Raw genomic sequence first — 23,480 nt, forward strand, 5'->3', positions numbered from 1 at the left:
GGAGGCGGGGCGCTCAAGGCTGTGATTTGTCAGGGAAATCTCGGCCACCTGCTCCCCTCATGCAAATGACCCCTAACCCCTGACAGCTGCTCCTTGGGCCTCCTACCCTAAGCCCCGTCTTCCCTCACCGAGCTTGGCTGAGACTTAGGGCAGCCTGATCCCTCTGGTTCTTGCCTTCACAGCCCCAGCAGGACCCCGGGTGTCATGGGGGCAAGGAGTGGGTCCAGTTTATGATAGGAGTAGGGGACGGGTTGCCTTCTACTTGCGAGTCTTTCTCCACTCAAAGCAGGGCCAGGCCTGTTCATTCTCCTCGCTGGATCCCCTGGACTTGCCCCCACTCCCCCAGGATCAGACCTGGGGGCAGCTGGTTGGGGTTTGTTCAGAAGAAGGATTATCCAGATCAGTCCCTTCTAATCTCAGCTCCTGCCTGCACCCTCCCCATATTCACTGTAACCTGCTTCCCCCACTACCCTGAGCTAAGGAACACAACTTGGGGTGTTGACAATGGGCCATCTCTCACCCTCATTCTCTGTCTCCTGGACTGGTTGCTAGGTAGGCCCTGAGGGCCAAGATCATTGCCATGGGTGGGGGCCAGGGCCTGGGGGGCCCCTGGAGCTGTGCTTGCTGCTGCTCCTTTGCACCCCTCCCAACCCTGACCCTTAATCCTCACAGCTTTGCTCTAATCCCGTGGGGCCTGATGCTCTGCTCTCTGCCTCGAGAGAGACCGGCTGGGGGAGCACACATACCCCCCCCCCCCGCCGCCAGGGCTCGCTACAGGGGGCTGCTCCTCTGTATCGCCCCGCACTCCTGCTCCCACCCTCCCCCGGGCTGGGCCCAAGTCTCTCTGGAAGCCACACATCTCCCTCCCTGTCCTCTCCCCCCACCCCTGCCAGCTGATTTCATTTGCCTGACGTTAGCCCTACCCTTCCCTGTCAGTGCCCCCCCGCACCCCCCAGCCGGGGCCAGGCCAGGCCAGCTCCTCTGGCAGTAGAGCCGGGGCAGGTGACAGGCGGGCGTCGCAGCTGAGGGAGTGAGGAGGCACCCGGGAAGCGGAGCTGGAAGCCTAGAAGAGGTCCAGTCACAGAGCCCAGGTAAGAGGGAGCTGGCCCAGCTCCGCCCTCCGGGGCTGGGGGCTGCAGGGAGGGCGGGCTGCGCCAGGGCTGGCTGGCTGCACCCTTGGAGGGGCTGGCAGAGCAGGGGAGGTGGTGCTAAGCACCCAATCATTTCTCTCTTTGAGGGGTGGACTCATGAGGAGTCCGGTGTGGGGTGAGGGCCTGGTGGGGATCCCCTGACACCTACCCCCATTTCTGGCAGGAGTAGGAGCCACCCCTCAACCTTGCAGCCATGGGGGAGATGGAGCAGCTGCGGCAGGAGGCGGAGCAGCTCAAGAAGCAGATTGCTGTAACCCCGGGACCCTCCTGCTAGGGGACCCCCGAAAACATGGAACTGGGGCATGAGGGAGTGTGGCCTGCGGGGAGGGGGCTGGATTCACCCTTGAGTAACACCTTAGAGACCCCTGACCTGGAAGTGGCCAGAGACTTTCTGAACTTAGACCTCATATTTGGGGTGCCCCCAAAACCCTAGAGCCCCAAGCCCACCTACCTCAGATGACCATGCACCCCCACACCCCACCTTTACCCTCCCCTGATGCCTGCTTTCCCCCCAGGATGCCAGAAAAGCCTGTGCTGACATTACTCTGGCAGAGGTGAGCTCTCCTATCCCCCGACAGGGCTGGAGGGGATGCGAAGGGAGGGATGGGATCTCCCTGAGCAGCCACAGCCTGGTGCCCAAGCTCTAGAACAGCACGTCCTTGGAATGAGGAATGACATTTATTAATTCATTCAGTAAGCATCCTGTGAGGTCTGCTCTGGGCCGGGCACCACGTCAGAGACCAAGGAGGAAGATGCCGTCCTATCTCCGTCCGTAAAACAAGAGTGATCACCCCCTCGCAGGGTGGTGAGGATGAGGAGGGGGCAGTGACTTGTAAATCAGAAAGCCCCTGGAGGTTCTCATTACTAGTTGTCTAATACTGCAGTTTGGCGGTTCTAAGATGCATGTTTTCACATTTTGACATTTCGGAAATCAAGATGCATCCACTGGAGGGTATAGCTCGGTGGTAGAGCATGTGCTCAGCATTCACAAGGTCCTGGGTTCAATCCTCAGTACCTCCATCAAAAAACAAAACAAAACAAAACAAAGATGCCTCCAACAATTAGTGATGCCTCACAACTATCGTTGGCAGGGTTTTTCTTTCTCAGTGACCCCTAAAAGAATCATGCTTCTTAGAGTTGGTAGCACCTCAAATTGGATGAAATGTTAATAATGAGTAAATATTTACTGAAATTGAGCCAGACACTGAGCTAAGTTACTTAAATATATAATTTTATTTAATTTTCGTGGCAATCCCCTAAGGTAGGTGCTAGAAACCTCATTTTACAGAGGAGGAAACAGGCTCAGAGAGGTTAAGTAACTCACCTGAGAAAACAAGTAAATAGAAATTCAAGTCTATTGTCTCTGGACCCCCAGCCTAAGTCTAGAAGCTGGATGGAGTTTAAGGGGCATAGGACCACAAAGTTCCGGAGGTGCAGTGCAGAGCCATGGCGCTGCCCTAGGTCCCAGTGAGAGCTGGCCGTGCTGCAGTGGTGCGTGAGGGCAGGCTCCTAGCGGCTGGGCTTTGCCAAATGTGTGCATCGCTTCCCAAGTCCCTGTGCAGAGGCCTCGTGTTGGCAGCTTGAATTAGTCAAGGTGGGAGTATTTACATGGTGGAAATCCATCCCCTCCACAGAGAAGAGGTGGTGGTTAGACCCTTAGCAACCTGCTCCGGGCCGCGCCTGTGTCTGTCTCCAGCATCCACATCTGTCTAAGCTACTCCCAGGCAGAGGCTGGGTTCTCTGAGGCTGGGAGCCTGACCTGGAGGCTGGCACGGAACAGAAACTTGTACAGATCAGTGGCTGTAACACTGACATGTGGACATGTGCCCTGCTCACTCTGATTTCTAATGTCCCCTTTCCTGCAGCTGGTGTCTGGCCTAGAGGTTGTAGGACGAGTGCAGATGCGGACCCGGCGGACGTTAAGGGGACACCTGGCCAAGATATATGCTATGCACTGGGCCACCGACTCCAAGTGAGGCTTGAGAGGCGTGGTGGGGATGGGGGGCAGGGAGGAAGGAGGCTTGGGTGACCCGAATGTCCTCTCCCCAGGCTGCTGGTAAGTGCCTCGCAAGATGGGAAGCTGATCGTGTGGGACACCTACACCACCAATAAGGTACTGTCGCCCTCCTCCCTTGGGGCTTGATGCCGCCCTGCTCTGCCCTCCCCACCGGGAGCTCGGCTCAGGCCCCCTGCCGCACGGCCTCCTGCAGGTGCACGCCATCCCGCTGCGCTCCTCCTGGGTCATGACCTGTGCCTATGCCCCATCAGGGAACTTCGTGGCGTGTGGGGGGCTGGACAACATGTGTTCCATCTACAGCCTCAAGTCCCGGGAGGGCAACGTCAAGGTCAGCCGGGAGCTCTCTGCTCACACAGGTGAGTGAGAGACCAAGGGTCCAGGGAGGCCCCGGGCCTGGCGGGGTGCGGCCCTCTAGCCAAGGCCCTGTCCTAACCGCCCCCAGGTTATCTCTCTTGCTGCCGCTTCCTGGATGACAACAACATTGTGACCAGCTCTGGGGACACCACGTGGTGAGGACTGAACACCGTGGGCGCTGGGGCTTGGGAGGCACTTCTGTGCTGGCCTTTCTCTGTGACAGCCTCCCCTCCCCCCTCAGTGCTCTGTGGGACATTGAGACGGGACAGCAGAAGACTGTGTTTGTGGGACACACGGGGGACTGCATGAGCCTGGCCGTGTCTCCTGACTTCAAACTCTTCATTTCGGGGGCCTGTGACGCCAGCGCCAAGCTCTGGGATGTGCGGGAGGGGACCTGCCGGCAGACTTTCACTGGCCATGAGTCCGACATCAACGCTATCTGCGTGAGCCCCATCTCTGTGCTCCACCTCCCGGGACCGCCTCCCACCCCCAGCACCCCGTCCTGTATCCACTCCCTTAGGCCCCCTGCCCCTTTCCCTTTAATTTTCCCCTTTGAAATAATTTCACCTTACAGAAAAGTTGCAAGAGTAACAAACAGCTCCCATCTGCCCTTCACCCACGTCCACTGTTAACATTTCACATTTGCTTTACGGAGAGGGAGGAAGTGAGGGAGGGATGGACAGACAGACACCAAGATGGAGGTGTAGGTATATTTTGTTACTTCTTCCCCTGGATCTTTTGAGAGCAAGTTGGAGACCTCCTGCCTCTTTACCCCTTAAATTCTTCAGTGTCTGCTTCTTAAAATCAAGGCCATTTTTACACAGCCACTGTCTATTTCTTAAAATCAGGAAATTTAACACCAATGCAATACTGTAGCCTACAGTCTATATTCAAATTTCACCAATTACCTCAAAAATAGGAATTCTTTTTCTGTCCAGCAATGTGCACCTCATTTCCCTGCCGTGTCTTTTCAGTTTCCTTTAAACAGGAACCATTTTTGACCTTTCTCTGTCTTTCATGACACTGACATTTTTGAAGAGTTCAAACCAATTTTCTTAGACGTCCCCCCCCCCCCCCGTCGGGTTTATCTGACATTGCCTCAAGATGAGATTCAGGGTATACATTTGTACTTGGCCCTGCACTTACACGCTGATCCAGCCAACTGTCGTGGTTGGAGTCTGGGACAGCCTCCGCCCATCTGGTGGGGTGACCCTGGGCAAGTTGCCCCGTGCTCTCCCCTGCAACGTGGACATAATGAAGGCCAGTGAAGGGTGTAGGGGAGCCCCGGCCACAGCTGGCAGGTGATAAACATCAGCGACCATGCAGGCCGAGGAAGGGATGAGCAGAGAGGCTAAGGGAAACAGCTGGGCCTGGAGCCACCAGGGCAGGAGCAGGGAGAGGGCAGGAGAGACAGTGGGCTGCCCAGGACTGAGTCCTGACCCCCGGCCATCTGTACCCCCAGTTCTTCCCCAATGGAGAGGCCATCTGCACAGGCTCGGACGACGCGTCCTGCCGCCTGTTCGACCTGCGGGCAGACCAGGAGCTGACCACATACTCCCACGAGAGCATCGTCTGTGGCATCACATCCGTGGCCTTCTCCCTCAGCGGCCGCCTGCTCTTTGCGGGCTACGACGACTTCAACTGCAACGTCTGGGACTCCATGAAGTGTGAGCGCGTGGGTAAGGCCCCCGCCCCCACCCCCGCTCCCCTCTTACTGCTGCTCCCTGACTACTGGGTGACTGACTCCGAGCTCTACCCCTAGAATCCAGTCCCCCTTGGTTCCCAACCTAGAACCATCTCCTTTCAAAGAAAAGTTGCTCTAAGTGGCCTTTCTCCACTGCCCAATGCCATAGCTGCTCCCCGCCCGAGGGGCCCCTCCCGTCATCCCCAGACCTGTGGACCCTGAATGTCCAGTCAGTTCTGGGTTCCAGGGGCATCCCTTGAAGGGAAGGGCAATCTCAGGGACACTGCAATGACAGGATCAAGGGGATCGTGAGTGACCTGAGGGCTCTGGCCCAAAGCTGGGTGATTCTTGGGGACTGGCCTGGTCTGAGGTTGAATCAGGGAGTGTGGCTTCTTCTTTTGGGAGAGGCCAGGTGCTGAATGAAGGTAATGCTGGCCAGAGAGTCAGGATCCAAACCTTAATTCTGTTGTTTTCTTTCTGAGCGCCCTTGGCCAAGTCACTTCTCTCTGGGCCTCAGTTTCTATTTGGAAACCCTCCCTGTTTTCTAATGCCCATCAAGGTGCCCTTGCTTTTTCTCCCAGCTCAGTGACACCTCCCAGTCCCTCCCCGCCCCTCCCCCACCCCAGGTTCTCAGCACAGAGATTGGCCTCCAGAGAAAGCCTGCCCCTTAGGGCTAATCCTCTTTCTCTGGGGGCTGGAGTCCCACACCCCGCCTACCTAACCTAGGGCTCCTGTGTGTGACCATACACTCCCTGTCAGGCTGACTCCTCTCCCTTTTCTTCAGGCATCCTCTCTGGCCACGACAACAGGGTCAGCTGCCTGGGGGTCACAGCTGATGGGATGGCTGTGGCCACTGGTTCCTGGGACAGCTTCCTCAAAATCTGGAACTGAGGAGGCTGGAGGAGGGGGAGGTAAAAGGCCATGAAGACACTCAGCTGGCCCTGCCTTGCCCAATTTCTTTAAGATTTTCTCTTCTAAGACCCCAGCTGCCATTCCCGCCCAGCTTTCCCCTTTGAGGGCAGTGGGGAGGATGGGGAGTGTGCCTTTGGGAGGCAGCATCAGGGACATGGGCAGGGAACTGCCCCATCTCCTCCCATGGCCTCCCCTCTCCATGGTCCTGACAGCTTCTCCCTTAATCAGCAAGGATAATGCACCCCCAACCCCCGCCCTTGGCAGGCCTACCAGGCTTACTGTCTGAGACCTTAAGCCCTAGGATCCCTCTCCCAGAGCCACCACCTTTGTCTAGACCCAGGTGGAACAGGGTGCTCGGCCCCGTGACTATGGCTCTGGCACCACTAGGGTCCTGGCCCCCTTCTTCATGCTTTCTCCTTTGTCTACCTTCTTTTCTCTCCTAAAGCACTCGCAATAAAGCGTAGCTGTGATTCTTGCCTCCCACCTCACTTCTGTCCCCAAAAGATGCAGGTCCCACTTAAATAACAAAGTATTATGGGAGCAATGATAAAGGTTGGGGATCAGCTAGCTGTGGGCAGAAGAGAGGGTGGAGGCAGAAGCCCAAGCCTCCTGGGGAAGGCCTGAGATGGGTTAGGAGGAGAAGGTGGCTGGTGGGGTGTGCACGACAGTTCACACCCGCCTGCCTTTGGTGACTGTGTATTTGTCCAGGAGGGTTATGTTGAGAAGGGATCAGACTATAAAAGGCCTATAAAAAGCCAGAGTCTAGACTTTATCCTAAGGGCAGTGGGGAACAACTGGGGAGTTTTGAGCAGAGTAGTAACGTGATCAGTGATGCTCCTCTGGAAGATCATCCTAGCAGCAGTACAGGTGGATAAAATGGAGGGAAGGGAGCCTAGAGGGAATGGAGGGAAACAAGGTAGGAGGCAGGTGGCAAGAAAATGCAAGAGCAATAGGACAGAGGGGCAAGGGAGGGGATGAGGGAGAGATTAAAGATACAGAATCACCAGGATGTAGGGATTGTAGGGACTGAGTGCGAGGATAAGGGATAGTCCGAGGGAAGGATTCAAGGTGATGGCCAAGGTTCGGGTTTGGCAACTAGGTGGCTAGTGCTGTCATTCACAGGGATGGAGGATGGGGGAGGAGGAATAACTCTGGGGAGATCACAAATTCAACTTTAAACAAGCTGACTTTGAAGCGCCTGTGGGGCAGCTGGATAAAGGTCAGGCTTAGGCAGAGAGACCTGGACGTTACCAGAATACAGATGAGTGACAGCTAAAGTCCTAGAAGTGAACACCCAGGGAGAGAAAGGAAAGAGTCAAGGACAGTGCCTTGGGGAACAACAGGATTTAAGGGAGGTACGTAAAAGAGGCTTAGAGGTATCAGTGCGGGGGACACTCAGGCCAGGGAGCACAACACCCTCCCTCTCCAGACTGTCTTTCTCCATGCAGAAGACCCAGCACAAGGTTTAGGTATAATACTTAAAAACATCATTTAAAATCACTTCCTTTAATATACAGAAACATATAAAACACAAAGAAAGCCAAGGAGGCTCTGAGTCCCAGAGTTGGTAGTTTAGGAGGGGCTGAGGAAAACGAGCCTTTCCAGTCTCCCAGGGAGAGAAGGGATGAGAGGCACAGAGTGTCACTCAGCCCCTGGTGAACCCAGTACTGGGGCCACGCACGGCCTAGTTCTCCACCAAAGGAAAGTGCCGATTTTCCTTGTCCTGGCCCTGGCCTTGCTCCCATGCTCTTCCTCCAGTTTTTGGAAGTCGTCCAGTTCCCAGAACAGCCCCTCCTTTTAGTTCCTTAACGTTTTCACTCAGGGGAGAAGGCCGCTTACTCTGCAAAAGGCAATGTGCAAGTTGAGGGAGGGAGGTTGTTCAGGGGAGGGAAGAGTCGGGGAAAGGGCCTCCCACCTTTCCGTTGGATTTCCTAGTAACAGCTTTCACCCTGTGTCCCTTTACCTGCCGTGGTGTCAGAGTCCCGGGGGAGTTGTCATCCTGCAGGATGGTGAGAGGAGATCTTCCTAGTACCTTGCTGTTTGGTTTCCACCTGCTGCGCATGGAACCTAGGGTTGGGACGGAGTTAAAACAAGGAGCCAAGATTAGGGGCTTATAGTTTATTCCTCCTCCATTCATCCAGGGACATTATCCCAGAGTGTTAGCCCAATTTCTCTTCCCCATACCTTGCTCTTAGATTCTGTACCTGGAGATCGAGGTGTCTCAGGGTCTCTCAAGGGCTTGTCTGAGCCCTGGCTGCCCACTGGGGTTCCTGAAGACTGTCCTGTTTCCTCCTTGGAAAACACCTGCTTGGAAGGGAGCTCAGTCTGACTCCAAGGTGACATCTGATTCTCAAGGGAAAACTGGCTGTCCAAAGGCAAGTCCAGTTGAGAAGACGGAGGTGTCTCCAGGGGCAGAATAGGCTCTGGGGGAAGATCTGATCTGGGGTCTTCGGTCTCAAATACGTCGCTCAGCTGTTTCACCAGGGGGCTTGGTGGCTCTAGCGGGGGAGAAATGAAGTGAGACAGTGACCCTCTGATACAAATCATTCAGCAAGGAGGAAAAGATATACGAGCCTTAGGAGTCATGCCCTCGTGGGTGAGGGACTGGGAAGAGAGAAGGCAAGGCGAGAGAGAGCAAAATGTTGAGAAAAGAGTGACACAGGTCCAAAGCAGGAGGATGGAGCCCCCTTTAAAGTGGTGCCCTGAGAGGATAGCTTCATTTGACCCCACCTAAGGGTGCTAGGTGACGGCCTGAGCAGAATAACCTGAGCCCAACACTTACCTCCGCTGCTGGTCTTCATAGGTGTCCGTGCAATGCCAAGGGTAGGAGAGCGGGGATCTGAGTCCTGGGTCTGCTTAAGATCCTCCAGCTTCTCTCCTGCTGGCTGGTCTGGCTGTGGAGAGCTCTCCACCTGTCAGAACCAAAAGCTAGAACAAGTCTGGGCCCTGACTCTTCCCTCCCAGGTCCCTAACCTCAGGCCGATACTACAGGCTGGAATTGCCAAAGCCCTCAGACATCCAGCCTGCTTCCCCTGGTTGAGAATGTGAAAAACAAGGCCTCAAAGTAGGGGAGTGAGGGTAGGGTGGGAAGTGAGAGGTCTTTCAGAATCAAGGCAGTCAGGTTAGGCAGAGGCCCAAGAATTCAGACAGTGCCGCTGCCTTCCCTACCCCGGCCCGGAGTACCTGGATGGGAGTGCGCAGGATGCCGGCGGTGGGTGAACGGGGGTCCGCCACTCGAGAAAGAAGCTTGTTGTGCGGCGGCGGCCGCGCTGGAGTGACTGGGACGCTCTTGGCTGAGCCCATCTCAACCGGGAGTAATAGGATGGGGCGGGGCAGGGCCCGGCCCGGGCGAGGAGGGGATGCCTGTGAGAAGTGACTCAGGTCTCAGCCCTTACCGCGACCACGTTCAGCCTGACTCCAGACCACTCGATCTTCCCCGTTCCCCGCTGAGGAACCGCCTGGCCTCTGGGCCAGAGGTCTCTGTGGGGATAATGACTATTACAGCTGATAGGGCAGCTCCTTCCGGGCCTGCCCGGCCCTCGAACTTATCCACCAATTTATTCAAATCACTTACCGGGCCCCAATTCCACCTTTGGGTGCAAAGCAGCTCGATCCTCAGCTCCCTAGGCGGTTTCAAACTTCCCGCCACGCCCCTGCCTTGGCCCCATTGGCTGAGCCGACGCAGGCTGCTATAGGCCCGCTGTGTGAGACCCGCCTCCAGTGGAGGAAGTCATTGGGCTGAGAGGACGTCCATCATGGGGGCGTGGAGCCAGTGGGCAGCGGTTTGGCTGGCCCAAGGGAGACGCCTCCTTCATCACGGGACTTTTGTTCCATATGGTGCTGCGAGTTGTCCGTAGCGAGATTTTTGCGGAATGCCAGTTTTCGCTTTTGAGACTTTCAGTTTCATTATCATATGATTTTATTAAAAAATAGAATCATGAATTATTACGTTATTCTGCACAGATCCAGCTGGAGACAGAGTTATGAAGATTCTTCTCAGGCGAGATAGTAATCTTTATTGGTAGACAGTTAGCAATCACTCGACACTAACCCTCTCAAACCTCGCCTCATTGGACAGCCGCTTTTCAAATACTAAGAGTACAACTGCCCTTCTAATTTCCAATTGGACGAGCCCCCGGGAAGTTTCTGGGATTGACTAGTTTGAACAATCGTCAGTCTCTGCGCTTCCGTGGAAGGCACGCGAAGGGGCTGTAGGGGGTCCCAGCGTCCCAGCAGTCAAAACTGTGTGGCCCACCTCGCTGCTCTACGTGCGCTCTGCCCTGGAGGAGTGGGATTGGTTCTTTCGACCATCCATTGCAATAGAAGCGCTTTTCACTGGCGTTAGTCAAGAGGCGGGCAGAGGGCGGAGCATAGTGGGTAGGCTGCGTCCAACTGCCGTTCTCGCGCGTCTTCCCTTCCGCGCAGGCGCCTAACCAGTAGCGCTCATTGGACGGAGGGGAAGGGGGTGGGGGACTAGGAGCGGTGGGAGTCGCCGTGTGTGGAGGAGCTGCTGCCGGTGTCATGGCGGAGCTGAGTGAGGAGGCGCTGCTGTCAGTTTTACCGACGATTCGGGTCCCCAAGGCTGGAGACCGGGTCCACAAAGACGAGTGCGCCTTCTCCTTCGACACACCGGTAAGCCCATTCCCCACGCCTGCAGCAAGCACGACTTCCTTCCATCGACTTGGTCATTCTGCCGGGGCCTGCAAGGCTTGGGCCACCGCCTCCCTGCTGTGCACCATGGGACTTGTAGTCTCCCACGCTACTCTTGCCGTTGCTTTAAATTCGCGGGAGCTGTCGTGTGACTACGGCCCCCAGAAGGCACCGCGCCCGCCTCACCCGCTCCCGGCCTCGTGGAGCACTGTGGGGATTGTAGTCACTCACTCCCCTCACCGCCGTTCTGAGCTAGAGGAGCACGCTGGTCGCCGGACTACATCTCCCACGTGGACCTCTGCGAAAGCTGGGAGTTGGCTTTGCCTGTCGCGCATGGCTCTCCGGGTTTTGTAGTCTCGTGTGGGAGTGATGGGGCGACCCCCCGCTGTTCTGGGCCCGGTTGGGGTAGGAGCGGCGGGTACTGCAGTTCCCAGGTGCCTGGTAGCCTGAAGTGGCCACGAAGAAGGATGGTTCTGAGAAAGGCCGAGTTAGAGAGCCTCCACCCGTGGTTAATATGGACAGGGGGCGGGGAGGTGGGTCACTGGTGGTAGAGAGAAGAGGTAGAAAGCTCTAGTCGTTTCTCCTTTGAGGTGAATTATGGCCGCAGCCCCCTCTCTTTCTCCTGCCCATCACACAGCCAGAGGGAACCCTTTTGAAAGTGTTCCCTCAGAGATGGTTTCCTTCGTGGAGGACTCTTAGGGCCTTTTCCCATCCCGCTCCCACTCTTGACTAGTTAGACAAAGCCGCCACCCACACCATGCCTCACGTTTTGCAGGCTCCACCCGGTACCTCCCTTCCTGCATTTCTGCCTTCCTGTGTCATCCTCGGGCAGAGACCAGCCTAAGGCCAGGCCAGGGCCTGAACTGAGAGGGCAGCTGCCTGGTTGGGATCCGCCCCCCTCACCACCCCTCCCTCAAGCTGCTGCTGGGCCCTGCCGTGGGTGTTCAGCCAGACCAGCTCGTGGCAGGGAAAACTGCAAGTCAGAGTGGAAAGGCTTCATCAGTGCATCGCCAGTGCTGAGTGTAGCAGCATGATCTAAAGCCCAGTTCAGGATCATCACTGTGATTTGTGGTTTGCTCTGTTTGCTAGTCTTGGATCTGGGCCTCAAACAATGTGCTGCTTCTCCAAAGCTTGGCTTTGGCAGAGCTAAAAGAGGACTGCTCAGAGCAGAGCTCCAGGGTTCCCAGTCCTTGGTGGATTCAGCATCTTTTATTTTTTTATTTCCAACAGAGGAGTTTAATCACTGCAGAGCTCCCCATGCCTCCCAGTTTATCAAGTGTATGGCTTGGTGAAGCCTTGTCTTTCTCAGGAGGGAAAGGGTTTTTTCCTTAATTATCAACATTATCAAAAGAAATCTCCCTTCTTTTAATTACCTACAGTGGCTCCCTCTTTCCACTCCTGTCTCTCCTTAATGGCTTGAATAATCCAAATGGGGTTTTTGTCATTTTATTACACTTGCCTTCTCTCGCCCAAGTCAAGAGACCTCCATTGGTTGACTTTGCTAACCAACTTCTGGCGTATTTGAGTATCTTCAAATTGGGTTTATGGTAGAAAGAGCGCTTATTTGACCTCTTTGATAAGAAATGCTCTATTTGTTCATGAACGTTGTCATCCACAGTCTTCTAGGGAGTGGTACAGAGCAATCTATGGGACCGAGAACTGCCTTATGGTGTCCTATTTTTCATTTCATGGCAGAGAATTTTTCAAGGCCACTGAGATTTTCATTCCAGGAAGAAGATGCCTGTTGTTGCTTGGACCTGAGGGAAAACTGTTTTTGTCTCCAATTTCCTCCTCTCCCTTCTCCATCACTTTCGTCACAAAGGCACTGGGAGACTTGCTCGGTTTAAGAGAAGCCCAACTCCCTTCTTCAGCTGTGATTTACGGTGGACACTTGTCTTTCCCTGTTTTCTTCCTGGGTTGTATGTGTTCTAGCTGTCTCAGCAGGTGTTGCTAGATTGTTCTAGAAAGGGGTTGGCTTTGAGTTTGGAGGTTGATGGAGCTTCAGTGGGGATTTGGTTATTGGTCAGGGTGGGAGGCATTAGGGTGGCGACTGGAGAATATCCCTGCCAGACTGGGTCCTGGTTCAGCTGGGAGCCCCAGGCAAGGCATTGGTCCCCTGGAGCCAGGCTTCAGCAGGAGAGGAAGGAAGAGACCAGTGTGGACCAGGGTTCAACTGCCTGGTAGAGTGAGGTAAAGAAAAAGTCTGGGTTTGCTGGCAAGCTCAGGGGTTAGATGTCCTGTTTAGGTGCCGGCATCTCTGCTCCGCCAGTCTGGAAGGTTTTCTGAATCTTGGAGATCAGGTAGGGTGTGTCATGGTGTCCCTGGTTTAGGCTCAGTGTCCGACATGTAGGTCTTTTCAAGTCCATGGTAGCTGATCCTCATTTATTTTCTGGATCTCTAGGCCCCAGGAGAGAGGTAAACAGAGTTCTCTACAGTTGACTGGAGGGCTCCAAAGAAGGAGCCAGGAGCAAGAGGAATGGTGATGGATAGGTGTTGCTCAGGCCTGGTGTCCTTGTTGTTTGTTATCAAAGTCATGGGAGGGTGGGCAGAATCTTAGCCTGGTACCAGGTCCTAAAAGGCTAAATGACTTGCCAGAAACCACACACTGTTCAAGAACAGACCTTTCTTCTGGAAACCAGCCGTTTCTGAGCCCAGGTCTTGCTTTCCCCTGGCCGGGCTTCATCCTCCCTGTGTTTTTTCCCTTGCCTCTTGTCCTGCAGGAGTCTGAGGGTGGCCTCTACATCTGCATGAACACGTTCCTGGGCTTCGGGAAACAGTATGTGGAGAGACATTTCAACAAGACAGGCCAGCGAGTCTACCTGCACCTGCGGCGGACCCGGCGCCCGGTAGGCGAGGCCTGGGGACATTTCAGGCCCATCCCGCTGGGCTCCCCCTTTGTTCTGAGCTCCCATAGGTCTCAGTTACCCCCTCTCACCTCTTTCTCTTGGTGTCATTAAAACTCAACGCGTGTGTTTTTTAGCTCCTTTCTCTTCCGAGCTGACCACACTGCATCCCATCCACCCTCCTTGTTCATCCCTTCCCTGGTGCTCATGACTGACCTTGCCCTTCCTGCCTCATTGCAGAAAGAGGAAGACGCGACTGCCGGCACTGGAGACCCTCCCCGCAAGAAGCCCACCCGGCTAGCTATCGGTGAGCATTGCTGCTGTCCTGTGCTCCTCCCTGAGCTCTCAGAGCTGCTAGGAAAGCCCCCTGCAAGATGGGCCCTGGAGCCCTGGAGGGGCCAAGGTGAAGTGCTGTGTCAGAGGACTGGCACCGACCTGTGGTGGTCAGCCTACTCCCCCTCTTCTTTCCTGTCTCACCAGGTGTTGAAGGCGGGTTTAACCTCAATGAGGAGAAGTTTGAATATGATGAGGATGTGAAAATCGTCATTTTGCCAGATTATCTGGAAATAGCCCGGGATGGGTTGGGGGGACTGCCCGACATCGTGAGAGATCGGGTATGAATACCAGCCCACCCTGCCGAAGAGTCTAGGGCCGGGGGGTGGGGGCCAGAGCAGTCACGTCTTGGGCAAGCCCTGAGCAAGCTAAAGGCCACGGGGCTAGAGGGGCGTGCAGGGCTGTGGGCTGGGTCCTGTCTCTGACCCTCTGCTTCCCCCAGGTGACCAGTGCGGTAGAGGCCCTACTGTCAGCCGATTCGGCCTCTCGCAAGCAGGAGGTGCAGGCCTGGGACGGGGAAGTACGGCAGGTGTCTAAGCATGCCTTCAACCTCAAGCAGCTGGACAACCCTGCTCGAATCCCTCCCTGGTGAGGCCTGGCCCCTCTGCCTCGGGGCACAACCCCAGAGCAAGGCAAAGAGGCCACCCTCCCGGGGGATCTGGTGGGAGAGAGAGTCGGAAGCAGGATGAATGGGGAGACGCGGGGGAGCTGAATGAAGCAAGGGGATGTCCAGAGGAAATGAGAAGAGAGAGGTCTTGGACCAGCCGGGGGCCCCCAGAGCCCTCTCTCCGCCACTCCCCTAAACCCTGACCCGTATTCCAGCTAACTTTCTTCTCCCGGGGTTAGCGGCTGGAAGTGCTCCAAGTGTGACATGAGGGAGAACCTGTGGCTCAACCTGACGGATGGCTCCATCCTCTGTGGCCGGCGCTACTTCGACGGCAGTGGGGGCAACAACCACGCTGTGGAGCACTACAGGGAGATGGGCTACCCGTTAGCTGTCAAGCTGGGCACCATCACTCCCGATGGAGCTGGTACTCCCCCCTCCGCCAGCCGCCTCCACGCAGAAATCCCTGGGTCTTAACCGTTAACTCATCTCATATGACACGAGTAGCCCATGAGTTCATCTCTCGATAAACTGTGAAAGTGTTGCAGATGAGCCTGTCTGCAGTTAACTTCCCAAACCCAGGCCCCTTCCCAGGGGTCCCTGACATTATCTATTAGTGTGTATCCTTCCAAACCCATTGCACTGTAGAACCTCATCCCACAGGGTGGGGTCACACTTAATCCCAACCCTCACCCTGTTTCACCCCATCTTCCCTGGCAGCCAGTCCCAGAGGGCTTGTGTCCTCACTGACATTCAACAGAGCAAAGAGGGTGACCCTGGGCTCGTCCTTCTGTTCCACAGAGGCCCCGCAGGGCAAGGGGTGGGGTTGGTGGCCAGGCCGGACCTGAGCCACCCCCTCTGACACTGCTCCTGCCTCCTGCATTAGACGTGTACTCATATGACGAGGATGACATGGTCCTGGACCCCAACCTGGCCGAGCATCTGTCCCACTTTGGTATCGACATGCTGAAGATGCAGAAGGTGAGACCCCTTCTGCTCTAGTTCTCTCATCCCTGCGCATCAGGCCCTCCTTCATTGCCCGAGGCTGAGGCAGGGTGCTGGGGAGGAGTGCCAGTGATCCCAGGCCCCAGATATGTGAGCTTCCTGTGAGAAACTTTCTAGAATCATTTATTTGTTCATTGAATGCTACTGAGTACCTACTGTGTGCTAGTCGCCATGAATAAGACAGGATGTGGTCCGGTGTGGTCCTTGCTCTCATAGGCTTATGTTCTAGATGAGAGGCAGGTGTTAATCACATGCTCACGCAAATACGTGAATAACTGTAAACTGTAGGGGGCGCTGCAACAGTTTACAGCAGGGGATCAAGGGATTGTCCTTGAGGAAATGATGCTTGGGTGGAGATCTGAGGGTGAGAGGGGTGACTTCAGGATGGAGAAGCACTTCAGCTGGAGGGAGTCAAGCGTTCGTTTCATTCCCTCATTCAGGCAGAGGCCTGATGCTTGACAGGCCCTGGGGCAATTGCCTGTGGCCTTCTGGAACTCCTACTGGGTGATATCCAGTGTGCCTCCCCTGCTAGAGTCCTGGAGTCCATAATTCAGCAAACTCTGGGCTCCAGCTGGCTGTCGTCCTCTACCCTGTGAGAGATCAACGTAAAAGATCAGGGCTGCGTTTTGCAGCCAGTCTGAAGTGCCTCTTCCCGTGCAGACGGACAAGACAATGACAGAGTTGGAGATCGATATGAACCAGAGGATCGGCGAGTGGGAGCTGATCCAGGAGTCAGGGGTACCGCTGAAGCCCCTGTTCGGGCCTGGCTACACGGGCATCCGGAACCTGGGCAACAGCTGCTACCTCAACTCGGTGGTCCAGGTGCTCTTCAGCATCTCTGACTTCCAGAGGAAGTGAGTGCTGCCCTCTCCCCGTCCCCGAGGGCCCCGGCTCCTCCCAGCGGCCAGCCTCCAGGCCCCCTCCTTTGGCTGCCCTCAGGACCTCTGTTTTAGCCCAGCTGTAGTTCCTGGTTCACAGGGAGGGGAACAGGTTATAGACCCGTCCCACTGCCACCCGGTCACACACAAACCCCCCGAGGGGGCTGACTGCCAGATCCCAGGGCCCTCTGAGGCCTCCTGACTGAATTAAGGGTGAGCAGGTGGTCTTCATTTTAGGCCAGTGACATCAGATGAACACCTAACGTGGACACGGAGCCTTTGGGGAGAGGGGAGGGCTTGGGACACAAAATTAGAAGATAGGCAACTTCTCAGTATAAATGAGTTTGCTGTCTAATCTGGAAGGCGTGATGCACGTGTGAAAACTTGGAACGTTTTAGAACAAGTTCTGTTCGAAGAATCTGAACTGTATTTATCCTCCTGGGCTGTCTTCGCCTTCCCTTGACTCTCTTGGGGAGGAGCCTGGAGTATACTGCATGCTGACCGAGTTGGGAAGTGGAGGAAGAGGAGGGAGGGGCTTGCCAGAAAGAAACGGACTGCAGGGTTCAGCCCTGTGCCTCCCCACTTTGGAGGGGGCCTGTTCACTGAGCTAGTAGATAATTGCTCCCTTCCCTTTCCTCTGAGCCTGGGCCAAACCCCTCAAACTACCCTTCCCTTGGCTCTTAGGTACGTGGATAAGCTGGAGAAGATCTTCCAGAATGCCCCAACCGACCCTACCCAGGACTTCAGCACACAGGTGTATGTAGCCAGCCCTGTGCACAGAGGCTGTTGAGAGCCCTGCAGCCTGTGGGCAGCAGTTTAGACCCTGGCCAGCTAGATGATTGCCTTCTGAGCATGCTCTCTGCCCTGAGTTGGTCTCCTGGGGAATCTAAGGTTTTTCACATTTCAGGGAGTTGTGTCAGGAGGGCTTGGAGCAGGGGTTGAGTTAGGGAGGAAAAGGCATAGATTGGTGTCGGACGATCATTAGTTGACAGAAGCTGAATGGGTTTCTTGGATGTTAACACAGGGCCAAGCTGGGCCACGGCCTTCTCTCGGGAGAGTATTCCAAGCCAGCACCAGAGTCAGGTGATGGAGAGCAGGTGCCAGAACAGAAGGTGAGTCTGGGCCCCTGTCCCTTTCAGGCTCTGGAATCGTGGGGCCACTGAGGTCTGGGAGATATCTCAGGAAGGCCACTTGGTGACCTCTAGGGCCCCAGCTGAATCACTGCCCTGGCTCTGCCTAGGAAGTTCAAGATGGCATTGCCCCTCGGATGTTCAAGACCCTCATTGGCAAGGGTCACCCCGAGTTCTCCACCAACCGGCAGCAGGATGCCCAAGAGTTTTTCCTTCACCTTATCAACATGGTGGAGGTGAGGCCTGGGAAGAGGGGCCAGGGGGCGCTCTTCACCCTCCTCCCGTGGGCCTGCAGTTGGAGTCGCTCCCTTCTCCCTGCTCCCCATTCTTCCCTCTGTCCCACCCCACTCGCCCGTGACCCAACAGTGTTCACACCCTGAGCCTTTCCTGCGAGTAGGGGTTCCCCTGAGAGCAGCAAAGCCGTGAGCCTTACGCTTGATGGGCTTGCAGCCTAGGGAAGGGAACTCCCGAAGACAGTGCTGGGAGGATGCTTAGTGCTTGTGAAGAAAGTCCAGGCACGTTCCCACAGGGCGGCAGTGGGCCCGAACTTGATGGGGGCGGGTGATTAGGGAAGGCTTCCGCTCTGCTCCTGCATCCCTTTGCCTCTTCGTGGTCGTCTCCCTTCCACTCCCCTCTGCCTGACCCCCCAGTGACTCTTTTAGGCCCCCATTCTAGGGCTTGGCTGCCCAGAGCTCCCAACCCCACGTCTTTCCCATAGAGGAATTGCCGGAGCTCTGAAAATCCTAATGAAGTGTTCCGCTTCCTGGTGGAGGAGAAGATCAAGTGCCTGGCCACGGAGAAGGTGAAGTACACCCAGCGCGTGGACTACATCATGCAGCTGCCTGTGCCCATGGACGCGGCCCTGAACAAAGGTAGGGTGCTCTGCGGTGCCAGCGGGACCTGGGCGCGCGGGGCTGCTGTCTGAGGCCCGCGAGCAGTGCCTGGGCGCCTCACAGGAACAGAGCCCAGTCCGCCCTGCTCAGCAGAGCTGTTGGGAGAGAGGCAGGATCACAGCCGGGTGTGGGTCAGGTGGATCTGGGGAGGCGGAGGAGCTGAGGGGGTCGTGACCCAGAGCCAGTAGGTCAAGGTTAAGGAGGGAAAGAGGCAGCCCCCTCTGAAGGCTCCACCTGCTGGTTCTGCCACCAGAGGAGCTTCTGGAATATGAGGAGAAGAAGCGGCAGGCTGAGGAGGAGAAGCTGCCACTGCCAGAGCTGGTTCGGGCCCAGGTGCCCTTCAGCTCCTGCCTGGAGGCCTACGGGGCCCCCGAGCAGGTGGACGACTTCTGGAGCACGGCCCTGCAGGCCAAGTCCGTAGCCGTCAAGTAAGTCCTGTGGGTCCGGGCCTATGTAAGGGTAACCCTGAAGATGCTGTCGGCCTCTTTTGCATTCTCGTGTCCCTTTGTGGTCAGAATCTCAGGCTTGTATCAGTTGAGGCTGGTACTCTGGCCCTGAGGGAACCAAGAAGCCCTAGCAGGAGTGGATGCAGGTGATTGCTACGTGTCACCTTGTCCTGCCCAGTCCCTCCTCCCCAGGGGGTCAGGGCCACTTTCTGGTACAGCCTCTCTCCGTTTACTCCCCCTGTCCCAGCAGAGCACAGGCCCTTAGTAACAGTCGTGGACAGAGCTGAGATTTCCGGCAAAGGGCCTCACTTAAGCCCATCGTTGGCATGAGCTTAAATGTGAAGGAGTGATTTGGTCTCAGGGATTTCACCGTCTGCCCCATTGCTCCTCCTGACGGTAGGACAGCGCCCCCTGCTGTTGCTGCTGCTCCTTGTCTGCAGAGGCTCTGATGCCTGCCCAGGGCGGGAAAAGAATATGGGACATCTGGGCTCTTAGGTCTTCCACCCATGAGAGGCTGAACCCAGGTGGGGCTTTCAGGAGATGTTCTCTGGGTGCCAGGACTTTCTCTCTTCCCTAGGACCACGCGATTTGCCTCATTCCCTGACTACCTGGTCATCCAGATCAAGAAGTTCACCTTCGGCCTAGACTGGGTGCCCAAGAAACTGGGTATGGGGGCTGGGATGAGTGAGGGAGGTAAAGCAGAAAGTGCTAGAAAAAGAAGGAGGCCTTAATACTTAAACGAGTGCTTCTCCAATTTTCCTCTGAGAGGGGAAATGTTACCTTAGATGTGTCAAAATGTGTCTAGTTTCAGGAGTGGGGGGCATAGCTCAGTGGTAGAGCACCATGCTTGGCCATCTCCAGTACTTCTGTTAAGGTAGAAAAAAAATGTGTCTAGTTTGAAAAGCACTGACTAAAAAAAATTAAGGCTTCTTTGATTTTTATAGTTATTATTTACAACCAAAAGTGATTTTCATAGTTTTATTTCTATAATTGGTAAGGTGTTTTCATTTTGATAGTCTTGAAACAATTTATTATCACGAGTCTCATGAGCCCCTAACAACTTGGCGAATTGCAGGATTAAGTTCATGTCCTAGACAAGTTGACCCCATGGAAGTATACATTGGTTCTGTCGCACAGTCGCAGGCCACTTCCTGGCTTGTGGATCGGTGGTGGTAGATCTAGAACTGGAATCCAGGTCTCCTGACCCCCCAGGCCGGTGATTATTTTTACTACATGAGACCCCTGCGATGGGTCCTGCTTGGAGCAGCTCCTTATTACAGCACAAGATGGGGGCAGGGGCTTGAGATTCCCAGAGTGCTTTTCTCAGGAGGGCCTCACGGAGTTGTCCAGGTGACCCTCCTTCTGCCGTTCCACCGGCAGATGTGTCCATTGAGATGCCCGAGGAGCTAGACGTCTCCCAGCTGAGGGGCACAGGGCTGCAGCCTGGAGAGGAGGAGCTGCCCGACATTGCCCCACCCCTGGTCACTCCGGATGAGCCCAAAGGTAGCCTTGGTTTCTATGGCAACGAAGACGAAGACTCCTTCTGCTCCCCTCACTTCTCCTCTCCGACATGTTAGTGACTCTTCTTCCTGCCTGCCTCTTTCCCTTGCTGATGGGGGTCTTCTCTGCCTGCCTCCCCTTGACCCTGTCCTTTGTGTTTCTCCTGTCCTCCCTTTCAAATTTCCTCAGCCCTCTTTTGATGGACGTGAGGACCGATAGAGCGCTCCAGCCACACTGTGTGCATGGCACTAGTACCAGCTGATTACCCTCGTTCCTGCATGGGGTGGGGGCGGGGGATCGGACCCCAGAAATGGCCTGTTCTGTGAAACCCAGCAAGGAAGGGGCTTCCTGGGGGCTCGTTAGGCTCAGTTCTGTACCTTTAGGGTACTGCAGGCCCCACATTGTGTTGTCATCCTAGTTCTGGAATAAGGTGCCAGGCCCTGGGAGAAAAGTGCATTGAATGGGTGGTTGGGAGAGGGCCGGGGGTTGGACTGTGGGAGGGAGGAGGGGCAGGGAGTGGCCTCAGGCCTCAGACGCCTGAGGCCACTCCCTGCCCCTGCTTCTCTTCCAATAGCACCCATGTTAGATGAATCAGTCATCATCCAGCTGGTGGAGATGGGCTTCCCTATGGACGCCTGCCGCAAAGCCGTCTACTACACGGGCAATAGCGGGGCCGAGGCTGCCATGAACTGGGTCATGTCACACATGGACGATCCAGGTCAGCTGGGGTGGGGAGCTGGGTGGGACGGGGGCCCCCATCCTCCCCCAAACACTTCAACCCCTTCACATCTGCAGATTTTGCAAACCCCCTCATCCTGCCTGGCTCCAGCGGACCTGGCTCCACAAGCGCCGCGGCTGACCCCCCACCGGAGGACTGTGTGGCCACCATTGTATCCATGGGCTTCTCCCGGGACCAGGCCCTGAAAGCTCTGCGGGCCACGGTATGGGCTGCCCCCAGCGGAGGACAGGTCCTGGGGAAGGAGTGGGTGGCAGCGAGGTTCCATCCCTTACAGGCAAGAACAGTGACCACCCGCGTGGTGCGGCCGATCTGTGTGGGGCTCCACTCTCGTGGCTGTGACGTGGAAGCTGAGGCCTCCACTGGGGCTTTCTCCACCCCAAGCTTGCTAGTAAAAGTAACGCTTCCCTCCTCCCCCAGAACAACAGTTTAGAACGAGCCGTGGACTGGATCTTCAGTCACATTGATGACCTGGATGCAGAAGCTGCCATGGACATCTCAGAGGGCCGCTCAGCTGCCGACTCCATCTCTGAATCCATACCAGTGGGCCCTAAAGTCCGGGATGGTCCTGGAAGTGAGTGTCCTGGGGAAACAGGACAGGCCTGGTGGAATCTAACCAGTCGGCTACACCAGGTCCTCATCCCAAGGCAGCTCTGCTTCCCCTGTGGGTGACGGGGGTGCATAGGGGTCAGAACGTTCTTTCTACTGACGTGACTCCTGAAGGTGGGATCCTGGGAGGCTGAGATAGACTTTGGCTCATTACACGCCCCACAGGCTGAGAAGTCACGTCCTGAGCTCGGGCTGTTAGATATATTTCCCTCGCTGCCTTCTCTGCTGTCTCTCCCCTCCCTAGAGTATCAGCTCTTTGCCTTCATCAGTCACATGGGCACCTCGACCATGTGTGGTCACTATGTCTGCCACATCAAGAAGGAAGGCAGGTGAGGGGCCGGCACGTGCATTTTGAGTGCGGGGTGGGTGGGGATGGGTAGGGACATCCTGGAAGTCCCCAGAATCTTTGTGGGGGAAGGTAAAAGACTGCCTGACGGGGCACAGATTCACCAGAAATTGACAGAAAGCCTGCCAGCAAGGAGCAGCAGACTAGGGCCCAAGGGCTGAATCCAGCCACTTGCTTTAGTAAATAAAGTTTTTAAGAGCGTGGCCACACTTAACTCATTTATGTATTGTCTGTGGCTCTTTTCACGCTGCATCAGGAAAGTTGAGTAGTTGTGTCAGAGACCAGGTGGCCTGCAAAATCTAAATAGCTCCCGTCTGGCCCTTGACACAGTTTGCCAGCCCCTACCCAGCGGGAGTGGGTGGTAAAGATACCACGGGGTCTGAAGACCCCGAGTAGAGTAGGAATGACCCTATGAGGTTGGGATGCTCCCTTCAGGCAGGTGGCAGCCGGACTGTAGGTTTGGGGGCCCAGGCAGAGTATGTGGGGAGCCTTTGCCCAAGAATCACCAGGATCAACTCCAGGGGTGGCGCAGACCGGGTTGATGCAGCTTGGAAGGCCTGGGTGGTTCATCCTCTCCCCCGACCCCTCCCCTAGATGGGTGATCTACAACGACCAGAAAGTGTGTGCCTCTGAGAAGCCGCCCAAGGACCTGGGCTACATCTACTTCTACCAGAGAGTGGCCAGCTAAGAGCCTGCCTGGAGTCCAGACCACTGAGGGCAGGGGACAGACCACCGGGCGTGGGGGGTGGGGCTGAGGGGTGGGCGGCAGCCCCCCTGCTCTGTACCCTTTTTTCTTTTTGCCTCCAGCAGAAAGAAAGCAGCTAGAGGCCCTAGGAGAATGGCCAAGCAAAGCCGTGGGATACTTTGGGGTTGGAGCAGGAAGGGGATGGGAGGGACCGGCCACCTGTGAGGAGATTGTTGCTTTCCTGCCCTTGACCCCACAGCGCTCTGCTTCTCTGTGATCCCGCCGGCCCAGCGTCGAGCGGGCTTGTTTGTGTGTGTGGCGTGGGTGTAGCTTCTTGCAGCCTCTTCCACAGGAGGGGGCGTCTGTGCCTCCCCTCCCTCTTTGTGTTTGCTCCCCGTGTGGTTGGGCACGGAGGGATATGAGGGAAATGGGGACCCCCTTTGCCCTCCTGCCTCAGTCTTTCCCCCACCCTGTCTCACCCCGGTCCTCTGGAAAATGCCAAAATACAGGATGTGAATAAAGGTACCATGGCTAAGTCGTGTCCTGTCTGATACTTTGGGGGAGGCTGTCCTCCTGGGGCTAGCAGGAGGGCCAGTATCTAAAAACACCTGGCCCTGCCCCTCTGCCCCTCTGCCCCTCTGCCCCTCAGCGCCCCCTTGGAGGCAGTTCTTGGGAAACTGGGCTGAGTGAAGAGAGCACGGGGG

General features: G+C 56.0%; 3 protein-coding genes across 5 annotated transcripts; 2 read left to right on the top strand and 1 right to left on the bottom strand.

Moving 5' to 3' along the window:
* The first annotated feature begins 44 nt into the window (after positions 1 to 44).
* Positions 45 to 6,588, top strand: GNB3 (G protein subunit beta 3). The gene is made up of 10 exons (XM_045518663.2): positions 45 to 1,091; positions 1,315 to 1,401; positions 1,667 to 1,705; positions 3,017 to 3,123; positions 3,201 to 3,264; positions 3,362 to 3,524; positions 3,611 to 3,677; positions 3,764 to 3,965; positions 4,985 to 5,201; positions 5,991 to 6,588. The coding sequence occupies exons 2-10, from the start codon at positions 1,345 to 1,347 to the stop codon at positions 6,095 to 6,097; spliced, it is 1,023 nt and encodes a 340-aa protein (XP_045374619.1). The 5' UTR covers positions 45 to 1,091; positions 1,315 to 1,344; the 3' UTR covers positions 6,098 to 6,588.
* Positions 6,589 to 7,608: 1,020 nt separating this feature from the next.
* Positions 7,609 to 9,844, bottom strand: CDCA3 (cell division cycle associated 3). Of its 2 annotated transcripts, none has more exons than XM_045518665.2 (6): positions 9,693 to 9,844; positions 9,302 to 9,598; positions 8,901 to 9,030; positions 8,323 to 8,616; positions 8,082 to 8,185; positions 7,609 to 7,958 (listed from the first exon to the last, which is right to left on the bottom strand). In XM_045518665.2, exons 2-6 carry the CDS (start codon positions 9,419 to 9,421, stop codon positions 7,803 to 7,805), a joined length of 804 nt encoding a protein of 267 aa, XP_045374621.1. In that variant the 5' UTR covers positions 9,422 to 9,598; positions 9,693 to 9,844; the 3' UTR covers positions 7,609 to 7,802. The 2 variants fall into 2 exon arrangements, with proteins under 2 accessions (XP_045374621.1, XP_010956002.1); XM_010957700.3 differs by having other exon boundaries at positions 9,302 to 9,481; positions 9,693 to 9,843.
* Positions 9,845 to 10,577: 733 nt separating this feature from the next.
* On the top strand, positions 10,578 to 23,311 carry USP5 (ubiquitin specific peptidase 5). 2 transcript variants are annotated; one of them, XM_074357642.1, is made up of 20 exons: positions 10,578 to 10,750; positions 13,489 to 13,614; positions 13,852 to 13,918; positions 14,092 to 14,225; positions 14,387 to 14,532; positions 14,791 to 14,975; positions 15,435 to 15,529; positions 16,214 to 16,407; positions 17,116 to 17,187; positions 17,456 to 17,543; positions 17,672 to 17,797; positions 18,280 to 18,433; positions 18,708 to 18,882; positions 19,478 to 19,566; positions 20,281 to 20,472; positions 20,975 to 21,118; positions 21,196 to 21,341; positions 21,557 to 21,710; positions 21,990 to 22,074; positions 22,686 to 23,311. In XM_074357642.1, the coding sequence occupies exons 1-20, from the start codon at positions 10,640 to 10,642 to the stop codon at positions 22,777 to 22,779; spliced, it is 2,577 nt and encodes an 858-aa protein (XP_074213743.1). In that variant the 5' UTR covers positions 10,578 to 10,639; the 3' UTR covers positions 22,780 to 23,311. The 2 variants fall into 2 exon arrangements, with proteins under 2 accessions (XP_074213743.1, XP_074213744.1); XM_074357643.1 differs by having other exon boundaries at positions 20,281 to 20,403.
* The last annotated feature ends 169 nt before the right edge of the window (positions 23,312 to 23,480 follow it).

Source organism: Camelus bactrianus, chromosome 34 (genome assembly GCF_048773025.1).
Source record: "Camelus bactrianus isolate YW-2024 breed Bactrian camel chromosome 34, ASM4877302v1, whole genome shotgun sequence".
In the NCBI taxonomy this organism is placed as follows: Eukaryota; Metazoa; Chordata; class Mammalia; order Artiodactyla; family Camelidae; genus Camelus; species Camelus bactrianus.